Genomic DNA, 23,604 nt, shown 5'->3' with positions numbered 1-23,604 from the left:
TTACAAATACACATTACAACTGTTGCTGTAATACATAGAACATTGTGTCAGAGTCAAAATAACTATGGTACAATGCATGGTGCAAACCTATGTTAGTTTTTAAAATGTTATCTCTAGTCTATTCACTTCAGACTCAATGTATTCCTGCAAAGCAAGCAATAAGTACATACGTAGGATTTCCATTTCCATTGTCGTTCAGGGAGTTTCCAATGCGGATCTCAGCTCCATTGATCCTTGTATGACAGCAGTCTTTTCTGTTGGTGATGTTGACAGAATTCACTTTGTAAGTCTTCTGCAGGTCAACTCTCCACCAGGGTTTGGTCTCTCCGTTTGTGTGGGTACAGGAGTTCTGTGACCAGACATTGGCACGATTCCCATCAATGGCTCTTTCCGGAGTTCCTCGACCTAGATGATCTAATCTAGTCGAAGACTGTGCTGCTTGTCCACCTCGTGCCACATTTTCACCTGCATGAAGGTATTTATTAAGATAACTAGAATTTTGCGGGCCTTTGGCCCGCTCATCCTAGCAAAAGTAATATTTGTACAGTAAATATGGCAGTTGTGGGGAAGCGATGTGGTGCATATGGATTCGGGTGGCGTGCAGGATTTTTTGTGCATGGAGATGTGCTAACAGAGTGGTTTGGTAGGAGAAGGAGCACGGATAAACGGCCATGTGCTTGTGTACCCCCCTTCTATTAGGGTAGAAGGATATGTATAGAGGGATGCAGTCCCATTTGTCACTTATAAAGCCATCAGTTAGCATATAGCAAATACCATATAAATGGTGCATGTGTGAATCTTTTTGGTCCCAAACATTATAATATTTCATGTACACAATATTGTTGCCATGACTAGCAAAGTTATAAAAATATAATTAGTCAGAGTGATTAGAATGCACTTTGTCTCATAACATTGATTAAAAAGACTATTTAAAGTATTTTACTCATAATACACACTCCATAATGCATAATCCATACTTTCCATGCTGATGAGGCATATCTCCCCAGTAAAAACAAACAGCACGAGGATAAGATCGCCGGTCATCATCCTGCGAAATAAATTACATCAGTGAGTGAACTCTTTCAAATTGATCATTTCAGGGAAATGTCAGGTACACTTAAGGTCAGGCATGCAGCTCTTTAATGAACAGAAAATCCATGTTCAAGTAGATTTCACCAAATCAGGAGAGAGTATCGATTTATCAGCTTCACTTATTGTCTAGTTACAAATTTGTATACTCATTTACTTTTGTCATCACTTTCAATTTCAATTTCATTTAACTATGCATTCTCTCTCCTGATTGGATCAAATTGGTATGATGACCTGAAAATTCATTTTCTGTTTACTAAAGAGCTGGTGATACAGGGAGACATGTTACTGCGCAAACACTCTAGCAGTGATTTTTTGGTCAAAGACACTGAGCTCATCTAACCCTGGATAACCATATATAGAGAAGACTGGATCATCACCTAGATCTGCATACTGTATATGGAGCCGGCCAGCAACTCTACATCTGACCTCAAACCTTATATCTCCATATATGGAGCTGACCTGTTCTGACATTCCATATGTTGATCCGTCCCCACCCGTCCTTCCTGTTCTGACATTCCAAATTAATTCCATATGTTGATCTGACCCCCCATGCCAAAGCGCCAGCGCTCGCCCAGCAGTCTGCCGTCACCCAAGTGGATGCATGCACGCGACCTTGCCCCTTTAGGGCGACCTACTGGTATACAGTACTTGAGCTTAGATTCTGCCACTAAATATTTGCAATAGGGGTTACTGAATTAATGTTATTATAGAATATCAGTAAACTGAATAATGCATGAATATTTGGTATGTTGTGTATCACCATATGAATGAATATGTGCAGTCTATCAACAATGAACATATTGATGAATATAGTATTCATCTAACAACATTAACAACCATCCTTTTATGTTGTGGAATATTATTTAGCAGTCTCCAGTGGGTATCAACTACTGCGAGTAAATTGGTCAAAATGTCTAATGATAATTTGTAAATAAACCGGTAATTACTTTCCATACACAAAGTAATGATAAGTTACACAAAATAGTGTAATTAACTCTCATGTTTGTGGACATTCTCTCAAACCTTAACTTTGTAACTACAGTATCTACAGTATTGTATATAGAGTATATAGAGAGAAAAGGATATCACCAGATACATACCTTGAATCTGCAGTGACCGACTCAAGTATTTGGCGGCTTGCCACTCTGGAATCTGGAATGGAGAGACCAGAACATTACGTGTTTTATAGTGTTTGGGGAGGACACTGGCCAGGTGTCTCCCCCTCTGCAGATTGCCAGCTCCGCCCTCCCAATCCAGCACTGCAAAGGGATTGGGTTAAGCATGCCTGACACAGAACAGCATACACATTCCTTAAAGGTACAGGGGCCGTCACCCCCCCCCCCCCCCCCCCCCTTAAAAACAGGGTCCCAAAGGGAACCCTGGCCCAAAATGTGGAATATGAGTTGCCCCTGGGCAGTCTAGGACCAAATGTCAGTTTCCTTTTTGCCTTCATTGGTACTACCTAAAGGTGTTAAAAAACCCAATAACTCTTTAATATGGTGTATTTTAGATGCATTTTAATTATGGTGTTTTTTGGAATACTTGAATGAGAGTAATATTCCTTTATTTGGCCACAATGACTCTACTTTTTAATAGGCTACAACAGTTCAAAATGGTTACATACCTCAACTGATGTCTTCCATAACTTCAGCTGGTGATCATGGCCACGGCGCATACTGTCTACATGGCCCCTAGCAGCATTGATGCTCTGACTGACTCCCAGGCTGTTAAGGGTCTGGAACATTTTTTGAGAGCAGCCCTGCCTCCAACATTCGACGCCCTAGACAACTTTGCACACATTTCTGTTTTTGCAAGCTAGGTGTATACAAGATGATTGACAGCACCATGCCTGCCCTCTTGTCTAAAAGTCCTTGGGCTTCTGTCAGTGTAAAGGGTCTAAATAAAAGTAAATGTAAATGAATAATTTATATTAAATGTCAATATTATTAGATGTATACAAATCATTTTTATTACTTGATTAAAGTATCATACCTCCACTTTTTAGCTTCAATCTTGTGGTGTTTGGTGTGGCGACTTGTCTTGCCTCGGGAAACATTGACTGGAGGCAGTTTAAGGTAAGTGGGGCCTTCCCCTCCCCCCACTCCAGGCACTTCTTCCATGATAATTGAGATATCACTTCTGGATAAACATTCTTCGTGAAAGGCCCTCTTCTTTGTCTTGTACTAGTATGTTCCTCTATAATTAACAAATAGATATTCCAAAATAAATAAAGGAAATGTTTCAGTAATCAAACCATATAATCTTGATTAGGCCTATATATCAATCTGTAGGCTAATGAATGGTTATTATGTAAATCAATGACAATATAACTGGCAGTTCTAATATTCCTCCACCCCCATTACACATGTAGTAGGCCTATAATATAATCAATTGACATGTAGGAAAATATGATGTGTTTGATGTGATGTTTGGGATGGGTGATGCAGTAGAGGGACAAGAGGGTGAACCTTGTGATGTTACAGAGGTGATGAAAATGTTCTCTTTGGGGTTGTTTTTCTTTTGGGGTCGGGTGATGCCGTTGATTTTGATGGAGATCCTATTGATGTTGAACGATCAAGTGCTGTATATAGTCTTTTCTTTCCCCTTTTCAGTTTGCACTTAGTTTGAAGAAAATATGTACAGATGTTGCAGACATATGTTTTGTCATTAGGAGAAAATTGTGGAAAAAACTATTTTGATGTCGCCGTACTCGTCATATTCAGTAGCACTCTTCTGCTGTATCCCTTTAAAGTTTTTTGGAATATCAATCCACAATTTTCGCATTTACTCACTGGGCTGGTAATAGACGCCATGCTTACTTGTCGTTTTTCTTCTAATGAGCTGAGAAACATCGGTGATGATGAGGTCAACAGGGTAATAAACTGTGGTCGCGTGAACGTGCGCAGACTCATAACGATTTAAGTCATAGATCATGTTACAGAAAGCCTCGAGACGCGACAGTGAAACCTGGTGTAATAATTCGTCCGAACCGGTAGGGGATCACCGCTGCCAAATGGGGACGAGGGAATCGGAGCGATAAACACAACGAATAAGAGTGGGCAAAACATTGAAGCGACTGACAAAAGAAGGGACGTAAAGGCTCGGTTCAAATCGCGAGTTGGATTTTCTCGGCCGGGGCTAAGTTTGAATTAGTGTAAAACGTTTGTGGCCCTTCACTTTTTGGATTCATTGTGCAGAAAAGGGTAAGAAGCGTTCCTTATGGAAACATGCGCCGTTTCTGAACAGCGGTGGGACGTGCCCAGGGTGTGACCTCATCTCGGAGCTACAGAATGAGCGTAGGGAGAGGGCACATATGGGGCTAACTTTATATATGTTTGATTGCAACTTACTATGGCAGTGTTTACTCTATCAATCAGATGTTGGGAAACCTTGGCAAAATTGCACAAAACACAATCACCCAAATGAGTATCAAGAGAAACTCCTCACTTCATCCTCACATCACATCATATGCCAGCCTGGAATGTGGAGACAATAGTCAGTCTTAGAGTGAAGAACACAGACTCCTGAATAGATGATAATTATTTCAATTTATTGCATTCCTTATATGATGATTTCAGGTGTGCCAGTACAGTACAGTACAGTACAGTACAGTACAGTACAGTACAGTACAGTAGAGGGTACAGTAGAGGGACCCCCACACGGTAACTGTCATTTCTCAACCGTTTCGGACGCGGGGTGGCACGCCGGAACCGGCCCGGGCCCCTGGGCGCGTTCCTGGGGGTCTGGAATCAAATCATTTAAATCAGAATCAAAGTGTGTAATGTTAAATTAACACAAACCATTTTTAAAAACATGTTTATTTTAAAATATTTTATACAAATAAAAACTTGAAAAAAGCTATGTACATTTCTAGACTTTTTTTCTTTTTACATATTCCACAAGGGATCCTGGATGGAGTGGCCACACTTGTCTTCCTCTCTCCTGAGTGTGTCTCCCAACCACAGTGGTGGTCCTGGATTCGGGAAATGAGTGGTAGAATTTGCCTCCTAGCACTAGATGAGGTGCATTGTATGACCACATGGTATGTATGACATTTAACAATAATATTACTTCAACACCTCATTACATATTTTTTTCTTTTAATGAGCCACATTTTAATGATGCTGTCCTTGAAGCAAGCAAGGCATGTGCTTCCCAACTTCACAGCCAGCTTTAACCCATTCTGGGCGGGAACTTAACATAATTGACAGATAATCTTTATTACTTCTTTGACTATTATTGCTTCATCCTCTTTACGAATGACAATGCAAGAGTTTCACAATATTACCAATTACAAACTCCTGGGAGAAAGGTTTGTGCACTCCGTCCTGAACTAAACAGAGTTTGTTCTGTATCTTACATAAAATAAGAAATATAGACTTCCATCCACATTTCACTTTTTGTGAATATACTGAAAAACAATGAAAAAACGGTGAATACATTAAAAGATTTTGCCATCATACAAAAATGTCAAGATGATTCAGACTCACTCTCATATCCACCATGCAGACACAGCAGAGGTCAGCATGAGCTGGGCATTGCCATTAGACTTGGTTTCACCTGCATACTAGGCAGTGACAAATTAATGCTGTGCCAATCTGTGCTATACACTGCATTCATATAATCATTATGGAATTTGAATGAACAAAATCCATATATTGAAATTATGTTATATTATTGAGGGGCACTAGCCCCTCCTATGTCCAGTTTTTGGAGTGTGTGCACAAACTTTGTCTTACACAAGCCATTGACAATGAATGGACAATTTTGAGTGTTTGTGTAAACATAAACATCGCGTAACACAAACATTGATGACGAAGGTGAGGACGCAAATTGTGATGATGATGTACGATGAGCGCCCCTCACTTCACACAGATGTGATTGTATATGTGTATATATATATATATATATATATATTTTTTTTTTTCATGTTTCATGTTTACACACAGAGATTACATACAGCCATAATCTCGAATACAGTAGAGTAGAGAAAGGAAGGGAACTACCTCTGGCAGGCAGTAGAAATGGAGTGCAGGAGGTCGGCCTCAAGCTCAATGCCAAGAAAACAAAGGTAATGCTAGTCGACACAGAGGACAAAACCATTGCCACTGCAATGCTTGAGCCAGTCGACCTCAGGGTCTGGACTGCCTCAACTAAACAGGACCTGAAGGTCCGGAGAGAACTTGCCTGGAATGACGTACATGGGATGAGGAGAGTGTGGAAATCAGACCTTTGGGGAAAAGACCTTAAGAGGCGGCTGTTCATAGTTACGTGTGGAGTCTGTATACTGCTGTATGGGGCTGAGGCATGGACCCTCACAGTCACAGCACAACAGGAAAGCCCTGGATGGAGTTCAAGAATGCTATGAATGGCACTACAGCAGGTGTCACATAGCCTGGCTAATAAGCCAGGTCTGGTTTATTAGCCAGGCTAGGTGTCACATGGACGGACCGCATCAAGGATGAGACTGGCAGGGCACTGTGTCATGCACCCAGAACTTGATAAAGTAAATTGACTCTGCGGGAGACAACCCAGGGCAAAGCCAGGAGGGGGAAGAGGCGCACCACCTATACGTGGACGCCCTGAGATGCAACAGCTTGGCCTAGCAACAAGAACTTGATGTTAGATATAGGAAAGTGTGGAGGTCAGTGATCCAGGAGTCCAGGCAGTAAATAACTAACTGAGATTAATTTTCATCTCACACTTATATACAATAAATATTACAGCAAAATTAAAGATTTATTTTTCTTTAATGCTTAAGTTTTTGAGTGGTGTAAACCACTCCTACAACTGGCTTTGTTAGTCTGTGCAGAAAAAATGAGCATGGTTGCTATGTTCACCCGGGTGTGATTTCATTATTGAGTGGTGTAAACCACTCCTACAACTGGCTTTGTTTTGAGTGGTGTAAACCACTCCTACAACTGGCTTTGTTAGTCTGTGCAGAAAAAATGAGCATGGTTGCTATGTTTACCCTGTTCACCCGGGTGTGATTTCATTACGTCAGACATGATTTCATTACGTCAGACAGGCTATATAAGACCTTAGACCACTCAGTTCACACGGGTGTGATTTTTTAATATATGTATTTACTATTTTTCCCTTCTCAAATACTTTTTATCCATACTTAACCACCTCATAACATCATACATAAGTACATAAACTTGTGTTATTCTATGTGCCATCTAGTGGCCCACTAGATGGCACCTAATCTAAAACCATTTAGTTAAAACTCTCATGAATGTCTGATACATACTAGTGTAACTAAACTGTTAACAGAATTGTGGATTTTTTTTATTGGCCTCTCTTCTTCACTATCTTCCTTGTATTCTCTTCACTATTTTCCAATAGTTCATTACTCCTCTGTCTGTGTAATAAATAGTAATTTGACAGAGATCACAAGAAACAAAGCCAGATTAGCCAAAATATACGTTTATCCAGAAGAACATTTGAAGCATTAAATCTATCTTTTAAACATCTACACAAGGGACGCATTTAATCCAGTGATTTGATTTGATTTGATTTGATTTTTGTCAGCCTGGACAACAGTTTGAGTCTGCACAGTTTTGTTTATAGCAAACACAGGCAAACAAGAAAGAACGAAATTCTAATACACATTTAGTGATGGTGAAATAAATGAATTTCAAATAAAGTTATGTGGTTCTATGATTACAGCATATAGCATATTGTTAAATCAACCCTTAATCATAAAAAACGCGTGGAAGGTCTGTAATTTACACACACACACACACACACTGTTACAGGAAGTACAGTTTTGCTGACTGTGGCAGATGATTGGAACCCTTAAAGATCCAGTCCTTAATACTGATATTAATCCGGAAATTAGTTTATCCAAAAGATGAAATGTAATTGCCAGAGCTCTAAATTATTCACAAATCTCCCTTTTTGAATACATAGCCTACAATGACAAAACTATTGCTGAAACATAACTAGTTATAAAACTCAATATGGGTTGTTATTTACAGGATCAAAATGTCACAGAAGACACGCTTTTGGTGCAAAAAAAAAAACAAAACAGGAAGTACAGTTTTGCTGACTGTGGCAGATGATTGGAACCCTTAAAGATCCAGTCCTTAATACTGATATTAATCCGGAAATTAGTTTTCATCCAAAAGATGAAATGTAATTGCCAGAGCTCTAAATTCACAAATCTCCCTTTTTGAATACATAGCCTACAATGACAAAACTATTGCTGAAACATAACTAGTTATAAAACTCAATATGGGTTGTTATTCACAGAATCAAAATGTCACAGAAGACACGCTTTTGGTGCAAATTGTTGGAGTGGTGCTTTAAAGTATTGTTTTCACCCTTATCTTCTTCCTTAAATCAACTGACGAATTGTGCCAGCTGAGTCAGCAAAGTAAAGTCTTACAAATTGGGAAGTGTGTTTACTGAATGGGAAGACAAGGACACAGGTCATTCCAGTAGCCTACACTTCCATTGGCCTGAAACGAACCATGTCAGTGGAATTCAACAGCAGTTTAGGGCAGCTGGACGTAGACTATCTGAATCCAAAAGCTGCTGATGAGAATCTCAAGATGAGACTCTATGGAGATGAACCTTCAGGTAAGAACACACAATTATTATTCACACAAAACTGACAGTTTGGTATAACACTCCCTAATATGAACCCTGTGTCTATGGTGCATTATATAATCATCTTATAACACTGTATAATTAATTAACGTTATAACACATAAAAACATTTATCATAGCACACTATAAACCGTGTAATCTGCTTATTCTTTCTGGGGTCACCACAGCGAATCATCTGCCTTCATCTCACCCTGTCCTCTGCCTTTTTTCTCTCATACCAACTAACTTCATGCCCTCTTCGGTGATGATGTCAACAGGGTAATAAACTGTGGTCGCGTGAACGTGCGCAGACTCATAACGATTTAAGTCATAGATCATGTTTGCAACTTAATATGGCAGTGTTTACTCTATCAATCAGATGTTGGGAAACCTTGGCAAAATTGCACAAAACACAATCACCCAAATGAGTATCAAGAGAAACTCCTCACTTCACACATCACATCATATGCCAGCCTGGAATGTGGAGACAATAGTCAGTCTTAGAGTGAAGAACACAGACTCCTGAATAGATGATAATTATTTCAATTTATTGCATTCCTTATTTACTGTGTGCTTTCTTCTCATACCAAGTTCATGCAAGTGTATCTTACGAAAATGACACTCATAATTCACTCACCGATTAGCATAGCAAATAGCAGAAATGACACTATTTGAATCTTTAAATATTGAATAATTGTTTATGGCTGGTGATCTGATTTAGACTAACAACCATCGTCATCCGTTTCGGTTCCAAACACCTCCACCTCACAGAGAGTCAGGATTTCATTTTTTCCAGGAATCACAATATTGACAAACTGACCCTCCATCCCATTACAGGTAAAGGTCTTTGTGTTGCCAGCTGGGATAGAGTCAATTACAGCACATCTGATCGAAAAGAGAAAACAGATGTTACAAATACACATACTGTACACACTACAACTGTTGCTGTAATACATAGAACATGCGGATTTCAGCGCCATTGATCCTTTCATGACACCAGTCATGGATACAGTCCCATGTAACTCTATCACTTAACATTGTAAAAAATAGCAGAAGTGATGCACGAGTGAATCTTTAAAGGCTGTAAATTTAAAAAAAGCATTATAGTTTGTGAACAGATTTAGACTAACGATTTCCATCATCGGATATGGCAGCAATGTCAACCAGTGTGTCAGATATTGGAGAATATTGAGCTAGTTGTCCATCTTGTGCCAATGAATGCCACAGACGAAAAACAGTCTAAGTCCACACTATTTATCCATAATGTATAAATGATAGATAAGGGGCCAGGACAACGAGGCCTTTTTGTGGAGGGGTCAGAATGAAATTTGGACTTAGACTGTTTTTCGTCTGTGGTACTCTGAATGTCCACCTAAATACAGATAAGCACATAATATTTATGGAGGAATACGCCATCAATTACTGTACAAAAATATCAAATTATGCACATGTGAATTAATCTTTCAAATCATATGAATGTAAATAATCAATAATTATGTATGCTTTGTGATCAGATTTACACTTGACTAACCATCATCTTCCTTTTTGGTCCCAAACACTTCAACTTCACAGAGAGTCAGGATTTCATTTTCTCCAGGAATCACAATATTGACAAACTGACCCTCCATCCCATTACAGGTAAAGGTCTTTGTGTTGCCAGCTGGGATAGAGTCAATTACAGCACATCTGACCGAAAAGAGAAAACAGATGTTACAAATACACATTACAACTGTTGCTGTAATACATAGAACATTGTGTCAGAGTCAAAAAAACTATGGTACACTGCATGGTGCAAACCTATGTTAGTTTTTAAAATGTTATCTCTAGTCTATTCACTTCAGACTCAATGTATTCCTGCAAAGCAAGCAATAAGTACATACGTAGGATTTCCATTTCCATTGTCGTTCAGGGAGTTTCCAATGCGGATCTCAGCTCCATTGATCCTTGTATGACAGCAGTCTTTTCTGTTGGTGATGTTGACAGAATTCACTTTGTAAGTCTTCTGCAGGTCAACTCTCCACCAGGGTTTGGTCTCTCCGTTTGTGTGGGTACAGGAGTTCTGTGACCAGACATTGGCACGATTCCCATCAATGGCTCTTTCCGGAGCTCCTTCCGGAGTTCCTAGATTATCTAATCTAATCGAAGACTGTGCTGCTTGTCCACCTCGTGCCACATTTTCACCTACATGAAGGTATTTTAGACAATTTTTATGGAGGGTTACAGTCCCATTCATGGTCACGTGTAACTCTATCACTTAACATTGTAAGAAATAGCAGAAGTGATTTACGAGTGAATCTTTAAAGGCATAGGACTGTAAATTTAAAAAAAGCATTATGGTTTGTGAACAGATTTAGACTAACGATTTCCATCATCGGATATGGCAGCAATGTCAACCAGTGTGTCAGATATTGGAGAATGAGCTAGTTGTCCATCTTGTGCCAATGAATGCCACAGACGAAAAACAGTCTAAGTTCACACTATTTATCCATAATGTATAAATGATGGGGCCAGGACAACGAGGCCTTTTTGTGGAGGGGTCAGAATGAAATTTGGACTTGGACTGTTTTTCGTCTGTGGTACTCTGAATGTCCACATAAATACAGATAAGCACATAATATTTATGGAGGAATACGCCATCAATTACTGTACAAAAATATCAAATTATGCACATGTGAATTAATCTTTCAAATCATATGAATGTAAATAATCAATAATTATGTATGCTTTGTGATCAGATTTACACTTGACTAACCATCATCTTCCTTTTTGGTCCCAAACACTTCAACTTCACAGAGAGTCAGGATTTCATTTTCTCCAGGAATCACAATATTGACAAACTGACCCTCCATCCCATTACAGGTAAAGGTCTTTGTGTTGCCAGCTGGGATAGAGTCAATTACAGCACATCTGACCGAAAAGAGAAAACAGATGTTACAAATACACATTACAACTGTTGCTGTAATACATAGAACATTGTGTCAGAGTCAAAATAACTATGGTACAATGCATGGTGCAAACCTATGTTAGTTTTTAAAATGTTATCTCTAGTCTATTCACTTCAGACTCAATGTATTCCTGCAAAGCAAGCAATAAGTACAGACGTAGGATTTCCATTTCCATTGTCGTTCAGGGAGTTTCCAATGCGGATCTCAGCTCCATTGATCCTTGTATGACAGCAGTCTTGTCTGTTGGTGATCTTGACAGAATTCACTTTGTAAGTCTTCTGCAGGTCAACTCTCCACCAGGGTTTGGTCTCTCCGTTTGTGTGGGTACAGGAGTTCTGTGACCAGACATTGGCACGATTCCCATCAATGGCTCTTTCCGGAGTTCCTCGACCTAGATGATCTAATCTAGTCGAAGACTGTGCTGCTTGTCTACCTCGTGCCACATTTTCACCTACATGAAGGTATTTTAGACAATTTTTATGGAGGGTTACAGTCCCATTCATGGTCACGTGTAACTCTATCACTTAACATTGTAAGAAATGCCACAGACGAAAAACAGTCTAAGTCCACACTATTTATCCATAATGTATAAATGATAGATAAGGGGCCAGCACAACGAGGCCTTTTCGTGGAGGGGTCAGAATGAAATTTGGACTTGGACTGTTTTTCGTCTGTGGTACTCTGAATGTCTACCTAAATACAGATAAGAACATAATATTTATGGAGGAATACTCCATCAATTACTGTACAAAAATATCAAATAGCAGAAATTATGCACATGTGAATTAATCTTTCAAATCATATGAATGTAAATAATCAACAATTATGTATGCTTTGTGATCAGATTTACAGTTGACTAACCATTATCTTCCTTTTTGGTCCCAAACACTTCAACTTCACAGAGAGTCAGGATTTCATTTTCTCCAGGAATCACAATATTGACAAACTGACCCTCCATCCCATTACAGGTAAAGGTCTTTGTGTTGCCAGCTGGGATAGAGTCAATTACAGCACATCTGACCGAAAAGAGAAAACAGATGTTACAAATACACATTACAACTGTTGCTGTAATACATAGAACATTGTGTCAGAGTCAAAATAACTATGGTACAATGCATGGTGCAAACCTATGTTAGTTTTTAAAATGTTATCTCTAGTCTATTCACTTCAGACTCAATGTATTCCTGCAAAGCAAGCAATAAGTACATACGTAGGATTTCCATTTCCATTGTCGTTCAGGGAGTTTCCAATGCGGATCTCAGCTCCATTGATCCTTGTATGACAGCAGTCTTTTCTGTTGGTGATGTTGACAGAATTCACTTTGTAAGTCTTCTGCAGGTCAACTCTCCACCAGGGTTTGGTCTCTCCGTTTGTGTGGGTACAGGAGTTCTGTGACCAGACATTGGCACGATTCCCATCAATGGCTCTTTCCGGAGTTCCTCGACCTAGATGATCTAATCTAGTCGAAGACTGTGCTGCTTGTCCACCTCGTGCCACATTTTCACCTGCATAAAGGTATTTATTAAGATAACTAGAATTTTGCGGGCCTTTGGCCCGCTCATCCTAGCAAAAGTAATATTTGTACAGTAAATATGGCAGTTGTGGGGAAGCGATGTGGTGCATATGGATTCGGGTGGCGTGCAGGATTTTTTGTGCATGGAGATGTGCTAACAGAGTGGTTTGGTAGGAGAAGGAGCACGGATAAACGGCCATGTGCTTGTGTACCCCCCTTCTATTAGGGTAGAAGGATATGTATAGAGGGATGCAGTCCCATTTGTCACTTATAAAGCCATCAGTTAGCATATAGCAAATACCATATAAATGGTGCATGTGTGAATCTTTTTGGTCCCAAACATTATAATATTTCATGTACACAATATTGTTGCCATGACTAGCAAAGTTATAAAAATATAATTAGTCAGAGTGATTAGAATGCACTTTGTCTCATAACATTGATTAAAAAGACTATTTAAAGTATTTTACTCATAATACACACTCCATAATGCATAATCCATACTTTCCATGCTGATGAGGCATATCTCCCCAGTAAAAACAAACAGCACGAGGATAAGATCGCCGGTCATCATCCTGCGAAATAAATTACATCAGTGAGTGAACTCTTTCAAATTGATCATTTCAGGGAAATGTCAGGTACACTTAAGGTCAGGCATGCAGCTCTTTAATGAACAGAAAATCCATGTTCAAGTAGATTTCACCAAATCAGGAGAGAGTATCGATTTATCAGCTTCACTTATTGTCTAGTTACAAATTTGTATACTCATTTACTTTTGTCATCACTTTCAATTTCAATTTCATTTAACTATGCATTCTCTCTCCTGATTGGATCAAATTGGTATGATGACCTGAAAATTCATTTTCTGTTTACTAAAGAGCTGGTGATACAGGGAGACATGTTACTGCGCAAACACTCTAGCAGTGATTTTTTGGTCAAAGACACTGAGCTCATCTAACCCTGGATAACCATATATAGAGAAGACTGGATCATCACCTAGATCTGCATACTGTATATGGAGCCGGCCAGCAACTCTACATCTGACCTCAAACCTTATATCTCCATATATGGAGCTGACCTGTTCTGACATTCCATATGTTGATCCGTCCCCACCCGTCCTTCCTGTTCTGACATTCCAAATTAATTCCATATGTTGATCTGACCCCCCATGCCAAAGCGCCAGCGCTCGCCCAGCAGTCTGCCGTCACCCAAGTGGATGCATGCACGCGACCTTGCCCCTTTAGGGCGACCTACTGGTATACAGTACTTGAGCTTAGATTCTGCCACTAAATATTTGCAATAGGGGTTACTGAATTAATGTTATTATAGAATATCAGTAAACTGAATAATGCATGAATATTTGGTATGTTGTGTATCACCATATGAATGAATATGTGCAGTCTATCAACAATGAACATATTGATGAATATAGTATTCATCTAACAACATTAACAACCATCCTTTTATGTTGTGGAATATTATTTAGCAGTCTCCAGTGGGTATCAACTACTGCGAGTAAATTGGTCAAAATGTCTAATGATAATTTGTAAATAAACCAGTAATTACTTTCCATACACAAAGTAATGATAAGTTACACAAAATAGTGTAATTAACTCTCATGTTTGTGGACATTCTCTCAAACCTTAACTTTGTAACTACAGTATCTACAGTATTGTATATAGAGTATATAGAGAGAAAAGGATATCACCAGATACATACCTTGAATCTGCAGTGACCGACTCAAGTATTTGGCGGCTTGCCACTCTGGAATCTGGAATGGAGAGACCAGAACATTACGTGTTTTATAGTGTTTGGGGAGGACACTGGCCAGGTGTCTCCCCCTCTGCAGATTGCCAGCTCCGCCCTCCCAATCCAGCACTGCAAAGGGATTGGGTTAAGCATGCCTGACACAGAACAGCATACACATTCCTTAAAGGTACAGGGGCCGTCACCCCCCCCCCCCCCCCCCTTAAAAACAGGGTCCCAAAGGGAACCCTGGCCCAAAATGTGGAATATGAGTTGCCCCTGGGCAGTCTAGGACCAAATGTCAGTTTCCTTTTTGCCTTCATTGGTACTACCTAAAGGTGTTAAAAAACCCAATAACTCTTTAATATGGTGTATTTTAGATGCATTTTAATTATGGTGTTTTTTGGAATACTTGAATGAGAGTAATATTCCTTTATTTGGCCACAATGACTCTACTTTTTAATAGGCTACAACAGTTCAAAATGGTTACATACCTCAACTGATGTCTTCCATAACTTCAGCTGGTGATCATGGCCACGGCGCATACTGTCTACATGGCCCCTAGCAGCATTGATGCTCTGACTGACTCCCAGGCTGTTAAGGGTCTGGAACATTTTTTGAGAGCAGCCCTGCCTCCAACATTCGACGCCCTAGACAACTTTGCACACATTTCTGTTTTTGCAAGCTAGGTGTATACAAGATGATTGACAGCACCATGCCTGCCCTCTTGTCTAAAAGTCCTTGGGCTTCTGTCAGTGTAAAGGGTCTAAATAAAAGTAAATGTAAATGAATAATTTATATTAAATGTCAATATTATTAGATGTATACAAATCATTTTTATTACTTGATTAAAGTATCATACCTCCACTTTTTAGCTTCAATCTTGTGGTGTTTGGTGTGGCGACTTGTCTTGCCTCGGGAAACATTGACTGGAGGCAGTTTAAGGTAAGTGGGGCCTTCCCCTCCCCCCACTCCAGGCACTTCTTCCATGATAATTGAGATATCACTTCTGGATAAACATTCTTCGTGAAAGGCCCTCTTCTTTGTCTTGTACTAGTATGTTCCTCTATAATTAACAAATAGATATTCCAAAATAAATAAAGGAAATGTTTCAGTAATCAAACCATATAATCTTGATTAGGCCTATATATCAATCTGTAGGCTAATGAATGGTTATTATGTAAATCAATGACAATATAACTGGCAGTTCTAATATTCCTCCACCCCCATTACACATGTAGTAGGCCTATAATATAATCAATTGACATGTAGGAAAATATGATGTGTTTGATGTGATGTTTGGGATGGGTGATGCAGTAGAGGGACAAGAGGGTGAACCTTGTGATGTTACAGAGGTGATGAAAATGTTCTCTTTGGGGTTGTTTTTCTTTTGGGGTCGGGTGATGCCGTTGATTTTGATGGAGATCCTATTGATGTTGAACGATCAAGTGCTGTATATAGTCTTTTCTTTCCCCTTTTCAGTTTGCACTTAGTTTGAAGAAAATATGTACAGATGTTGCAGACATATGTTTTGTCATTAGGAGAAAATTGTGGAAAAAACTATTTTGATGTCGCCGTACTCGTCATATTCAGTAGCACTCTTCTGCTGTATCCCTTTAAAGTTTTTTGGAATATCAATCCACAATTTTCGCATTTACTCACTGGGCTGGTAATAGACGCCATGCTTACTTGTCGTTTTTCTTCTAATGAGCTGAGAAACATCGGTGATGATGAGGTCAACAGGGTAATAAACTGTGGTCGCGTGAACGTGCGCAGACTCATAACGATTTAAGTCATAGATCATGTTACAGAAAGCCTCGAGACGCGACAGTGAAACCTGGTGTAATAATTCGTCCGAACCGGTAGGGGATCACCGCTGCCAAATGGGGACGAGGGAATCGGAGCGATAAACACAACGAATAAGAGTGGGCAAAACATTGAAGCGACTGACAAAAGAAGGGACGTAAAGGCTCGGTTCAAATCGCGAGTTGGATTTTCTCGGCCGGGGCTAAGTTTGAATTAGTGTAAAACGTTTGTGGCCCTTCACTTTTTGGATTCATTGTGCAGAAAAGGGTAAGAAGCGTTCCTTATGGAAACATGCGCCGTTTCTGAACAGCGGTGGGACGTGCCCAGGGTGTGACCTCATCTCGGAGCTACAGAATGAGCGTAGGGAGAGGGCACATATGGGGCTAACTTTATATATGTTTGATTGCAACTTACTATGGCAGTGTTTACTCTATCAATCAGATGTTGGGAAACCTTGGCAAAATTGCACAAAACACAATCACCCAAATGAGTATCAAGAGAAACTCCTCACTTCATCCTCACATCACATCATATGCCAGCCTGGAATGTGGAGACAATAGTCAGTCTTAGAGTGAAGAACACAGACTCCTGAATAGATGATAATTATTTCAATTTATTGCATTCCTTATATGATGATTTCAGGTGTGCCAGTACAGTACAGTACAGTACAGTACAGTACAGTACAGTACAGTACAGTAGAGGGTACAGTAGAGGGACCCCCACACGGTAACTGTCATTTCTCAACCGTTTCGGACGCGGGGTGGCACGCCGGAACCGGCCCGGGCCCCTGGGCGCGTTCCTGGGGGTCTGGAATCAAATCATTTAAATCAGAATCAAAGTGTGTAATGTTAAATTAACACAAACCATTTTTAAAAACATGTTTATTTTAAAATATTTTATACAAATAAAAACTTGAAAAAAGCTATGTACATTTCTAGACTTTTTTTCTTTTTACATATTCCACAAGGGATCCTGGATGGAGTGGCCACACTTGTCTTCCTCTCTCCTGAGTGTGTCTCCCAACCACAGTGGTGGTCCTGGATTCGGGAAATGAGTGGTAGAATTTGCCTCCTAGCACTAGATGAGGTGCATTGTATGACCACATGGTATGTATGACATTTAACAATAATATTACTTCAACACCTCATTACATATTTTTTTCTTTTAATGAGCCACATTTTAATGATGCTGTCCTTGAAGCAAGCAAGGCATGTGCTTCCCAACTTCACAGCCAGCTTTAACCCATTCTGGGCGGGAACTTAACATAATTGACAGATAATCTTTATTACTTCTTTGACTATTATTGCTTCATCCTCTTTACGAATGACAATGCAAGAGTTTCACAATATTACCAATTACAAACTCCTGGGAGAAAGGTTTGTGCACTCCGTCCTGAACTAAACAGAGTTTGTTCTGTATCTTACATAAAATAAGAAATATAGACTTCCATCCACATTTCACTTTTTGTGAATATACTGAAAAACAATGAAAAAACGGTGAATACATTAAAAGATTTTGCCATCATACAAAAATGTCAAGATGATTCAGACTCACTCTCATATCCACCATGCAGACACAGCAGAGGTCAGCATGAGCTGGGCATTGCCATTAGACTTGGTTTCACCTGCATACTAGGCAGTGACAAATTAATGCTGTGCCAATCTGTGCTATACACTGCATTCATATAATCATTATGGAATTTGAATGAACAAAATCCATATATTGAAATTATGTTATATTATTGAGGGGCACTAGCCCCTCCTATGTCCAGTTTTTGGAGTGTGTGCACAAACTTTGTCTTACACAAGCCATTGACAATGAATGGACAATTTTGAGTGTTTGTGTAAACATAAACATCGCGTAACACAAACATTGATGACGAAGGTGAGGACGCAAATTGTGATGATGATGTACGATGAGCGCCCCTCACTTCACACAGATGTGATTGTATATGTGTATATATATATATATATATATATATATTTTTTTTTTCATGTTTCATGTTTACACACAGAGATTACATACAGCCATAATCTCGAATACAGTAGAGTAGAGAAAGGAAGGGAACTACCTCTGGCAGGCAGTAGAAATGGAGTGCAGGAGGTCGGCCTCAAGCTCAATGCCAAGAAAACAAAGGTAATGCTAGTCGACACAGAGGACAAAACCATTGCCACTGCAATGCTTGAGCCAGTCGACCTCAGGGTCTGGACTGCCTCAACTAAACAGGACCTGAAGGTCCGGAGAGAACTTGCCTGGAATGACGTACATGGGATGAGGAGAGTGTGGAAATCAGACCTTTGGGGAAAAGACCTTAAGAGGCGGCTGTTCATAGTTACGTGTGGAGTCTGTATACTGCTGTATGGGGCTGAGGCATGGACCCTCACAGTCACAGCACAACAGGAAAGCCCTGGATGGAGTTCAAGAATGCTATGAATGGCACTACAGCAGGTGTCACATAGCCTGGCTAATAAGCCAGGTCTGGTTTATTAGCCAGGCTAGGTGTCACATGGACGGACCGCATCAAGGATGAGACTGGCAGGGCACTGTGTCATGCACCCAGAACTTGATAAAGTAAATTGACTCTGCGGGAGACAACCCAGGGCAAAGCCAGGAGGGGGAAGAGGCGCACCACCTATACGTGGACGCCCTGAGATGCAACAGCTTGGCCTAGCAACAAGAACTTGATGTTAGATATAGGAAAGTGTGGAGGTCAGTGATCCAGGAGTCCAGGCAGTAAATAACTAACTGAGATTAATTTTCATCTCACACTTATATACAATAAATATTACAGCAAAATTAAAGATTTATTTTTCTTTAATGCTTAAGTTTTTGAGTGGTGTAAACCACTCCTACAACTGGCTTTGTTAGTCTGTGCAGAAAAAATGAGCATGGTTGCTATGTTCACCCGGGTGTGATTTCATTATTGAGTGGTGTAAACCACTCCTACAACTGGCTTTGTTTTGAGTGGTGTAAACCACTCCTACAACTGGCTTTGTTAGTCTGTGCAGAAAAAATGAGCATGGTTGCTATGTTTACCCTGTTCACCCGGGTGTGATTTCATTACGTCAGACATGATTTCATTACGTCAGACAGGCTATATAAGACCTTAGACCACTCAGTTCACACGGGTGTGATTTTTTAATATATGTATTTACTATTTTTCCCTTCTCAAATACTTTTTATCCATACTTAACCACCTCATAACATCATACATAAGTACATAAACTTGTGTTATTCTATGTGCCATCTAGTGGCCCACTAGATGGCACCTAATCTAAAACCATTTAGTTAAAACTCTCATGAATGTCTGATACATACTAGTGTAACTAAACTGTTAACAGAATTGTGGATTTTTTTTATTGGCCTCTCTTCTTCACTATCTTCCTTGTATTCTCTTCACTATTTTCCAATAGTTCATTACTCCTCTGTCTGTGTAATAAATAGTAATTTGACAGAGATCACAAGAAACAAAGCCAGATTAGCCAAAATATACGTTTATCCAGAAGAACATTTGAAGCATTAAATCTATCTTTTAAACATCTACACAAGGGACGCATTTAATCCAGTGATTTGATTTGATTTGATTTGATTTTTGTCAGCCTGGACAACAGTTTGAGTCTGCACAGTTTTGTTTATAGCAAACACAGGCAAACAAGAAAGAACGAAATTCTAATACACATTTAGTGATGGTGAAATAAATGAATTTCAAATAAAGTTATGTGGTTCTATGATTACAGCATAGAGCATATTGTTAAATCAACCCTTAATCATAAAAAACGCGTGGAAGGTCTGTAATTTACACACACACACACACACACTGTTACAGGAAGTACAGTTTTGCTGACTGTGGCAGATGATTGGAACCCTTAAAGATCCAGTCCTTAATACTGATATTAATCCGGAAATTAGTTTATCCAAAAGATGAAATGTAATTGCCAGAGCTCTAAATTATTCACAAATCTCCCTTTTTGAATACATAGCCTACAATGACAAAACTATTGCTGAAACATAACTAGTTATAAAACTCAATATGGGTTGTTATTTACAGGATCAAAATGTCACAGAAGACACGCTTTTGGTGCAAAAAAAAACAAAACAGGAAGTACAGTTTTGCTGACTGTGGCAGATGATTGGAACCCTTAAAGATCCAGTCCTTAATACTGATATTAATCCGGAAATTAGTTTTCATCCAAAAGATGAAATGTAATTGCCAGAGCTCTAAATTATTCACAAATCTCCCTTTTTGAATACATAGCCTACAATGACAAAACTATTGCTGAAACATAACTAGTTATAAAACTCAATATGGGTTGTTATTTACAGGATCAAAATGTCACAGAAGACACGCTTTTGGTGCAAAAAAAAACAAAACAGGAAGTACAGTTTTGCTGACTGTGGCAGATGATTGGAACCCTTAAAGATCCAGTCCTTAATACTGATATTAATCCGGAAATTAGTTTATCCAAAAGATGAAATGTAATTGCCAGAGCTCTAAATTATTCACAAATCTCCCTTTTTGAATACATAGCCTACAATGACAAAACTATTGCTGAAACATAACTAGTTATAAAACTCAATATGGGTTGTTATTCACAGAATCAAAATGTCACAGAAGACACGCTTTTGGTGCAAATTGTTGGAGTGGTGCTTTAAAGTATTGTTTTCACCCTTATCTTCTTCCTTAAATCAACTGACGAATTGTGCCAGCTGAGTCAGCAAAGTAAAGTCTTACAAATTGGGAAGTGTGTTTACTGAATGGGAAGACAAGGACACAGGTCATTCCAGTAGCCTACACTTCCATTGGCCTGAAACGAACCATGTCAGTGGAATTCAACAGCAGTTTAGGGCAGCTGGACGTAGACTATCTGAATCCAAAAGCTGCTGATGAGAATCTCAAGATGAGACTCTATGGAGATGAACCTTCAGGTAAGAACACACAATTATTATTCACACAAAACTGACAGTTTGGTATAACACTCCCTAATATGAACCCTGTGTCTATGGTGCATTATATAATCATCTTATAACACTGTATAATTAATTAACGTTATAACACATAAAAACATTTATCATAGCACACTATAAACCGTGTAATCTGCTTATTCTTTCTGGGGTCACCACAGCGAATCATCTGCCTTCATCTCACCCTGTCCTCTGCCTTTTTTCTCTCATACCAACTAACTTCATGCCCTCTTCGGTGATGAGGTCAACAGGGTAATAAACTGTGGTCACGTGAACGTGCGCAGACTCATAACGATTTAAGTCATAGATCATGTTTGCAACTTAATATGGCAGTGTTTACTCTATCAATCAGATGTTGGGAAACCTTGGCAAAATTGCACAAAACACAATCACCCAAATGAGTATCAAGAGAAACTCCTCACTTCACACATCACATCATATGCCAGCCTGGAATGTGGAGACAATAGTCAGTCTTAGAGTGAAGAACACAGACTCCTGAATAGATGATAATTATTTCAATTTATTGCATTCCTTATTTACTGTGTGCTTTCTTCTCATACCAAGTTCATGCAAGTGTATCTTACGAAAATGACACTCATAATTCACTCACCGATTAGCATAGCAAATAGCAGAAATGACACTATTTGAATCTTTAAATATTGAATAATTGTTTATGGCTGGTGATCTGATTTAGACTAACAACCATCGTCATCCGTTTCGGTTCCAAACACCTCCACCTCACAGAGAGTCAGGATTTCATTTTTTCCAGGAATCACAATATTGACAAACTGACCCTCCATCCCATTACAGGTAAAGGTCTTTGTGTTGCCAGCTGGGATAGAGTCAATTACAGCACATCTGATCGAAAAGAGAAAACAGATGTTACAAATACACATACTGTACACACTACAACTGTTGCTGTAATACATAGAACATGCGGATTTCAGCGCCATTGATCCTTTCATGACACCAGTCATGGATACAGTCCCATGTAACTCTATCACTTAACATTGTAAAAAATAGCAGAAGTGATGCACGAGTGAATCTTTAAAGGCTGTAAATTTAAAAAAAGCATTATAGTTTGTGAACAGATTTAGACTAACGATTTCCATCATCGGATATGGCAGCAATGTCAACCAGTGTGTCAGATATTGGAGAATATTGAGCTAGTTGTCCATCTTGTGCCAATGAATGCCACAGACGAAAAACAGTCTAAGTCCACACTATTTATCCATAATGTATAAATGATAGATAAGGGGCCAGGACAACGAGGCCTTTTTGTGGAGGGGTCAGAATGAAATTTGGACTGTTTTTCGTCTGTGGTACTCTGAATGTCCACCTAAATACAGATAAGCACATAATATTTATGGAGGAATACGCCATCAATTACTGTACAAAAATATCAAATTATGCACATGTGAATTAATCTTTCAAATCATATGAATGTAAATAATCAATAATTATGTATGCTTTGTGATCAGATTTACACTTGACTAACCATCATCTTCCTTTTTGGTCCCAAACACTTCAACTTCACAGAGAGTCAGGATTTCATTTTCTCCAGGAATCACAATATTGACAAACTGACCCTCCATCCCATTACAGGTAAAGGTCTTTGTGTTGCCAGCTGGGATAGAGTCAATTACAGCACATCTGACCGAAAAGAGAAAACAGATGTTACAAATACACATTACAACTGTTGCTGTAATACATAGAACATTGTGTCAGAGTCAAAATAACTATGGTACAATGCATGGTGCAAACCTATGTTAGTTTTTAAAATGTTATCTCTAGTCTATTCACTTCAGACTCAATGTATTCCTGCAAAGCAAGCAATAAGTACATACGTAGGATTTCCATTTCCATTGTCGTTCAGGGAGTTTCCAATGCGGATCTCAGCTCCATTGATCCTTGTATGACAGCAGTCTTTTCTGTTGGTGATGT

The 23,604-nt window shown here is 39.2% G+C and overlaps 1 protein-coding gene across 1 annotated transcript; it reads right to left on the bottom strand.

Moving 5' to 3' along the window:
* Positions 1-133: 133 nt before the first annotated feature.
* Positions 134-15,001, bottom strand: LOC306925022 (uncharacterized protein; the record flags this gene model as incomplete). Its single annotated transcript, XM_079503705.1, has 10 exons — positions 14,866-15,001; positions 13,651-13,721; positions 12,831-13,138; positions 12,691-12,698; positions 12,495-12,649; positions 11,790-12,084; positions 11,441-11,595; positions 10,569-10,869; positions 10,220-10,374; positions 134-465 (listed from the first exon to the last, which is right to left on the bottom strand). Exons 2-10 carry the CDS (start codon positions 13,718-13,720, stop codon positions 134-136), a joined length of 1,779 nt encoding a protein of 592 aa, XP_079359831.1. The 5' UTR covers position 13,721; positions 14,866-15,001.
* Positions 15,002-23,604: the final 8,603 nt, after the last annotated feature.

This window comes from Electrona antarctica (assembly GCF_951216825.1).
Source record: "Electrona antarctica genome assembly, chromosome: 6".
NCBI lineage: Eukaryota > Metazoa > Chordata > Actinopteri > Myctophiformes > Myctophidae > Electrona > Electrona antarctica.
Note: the sequence above shows the minus strand (reverse complement) of the source record. Positions and strands in the feature narration are given on the sequence as shown.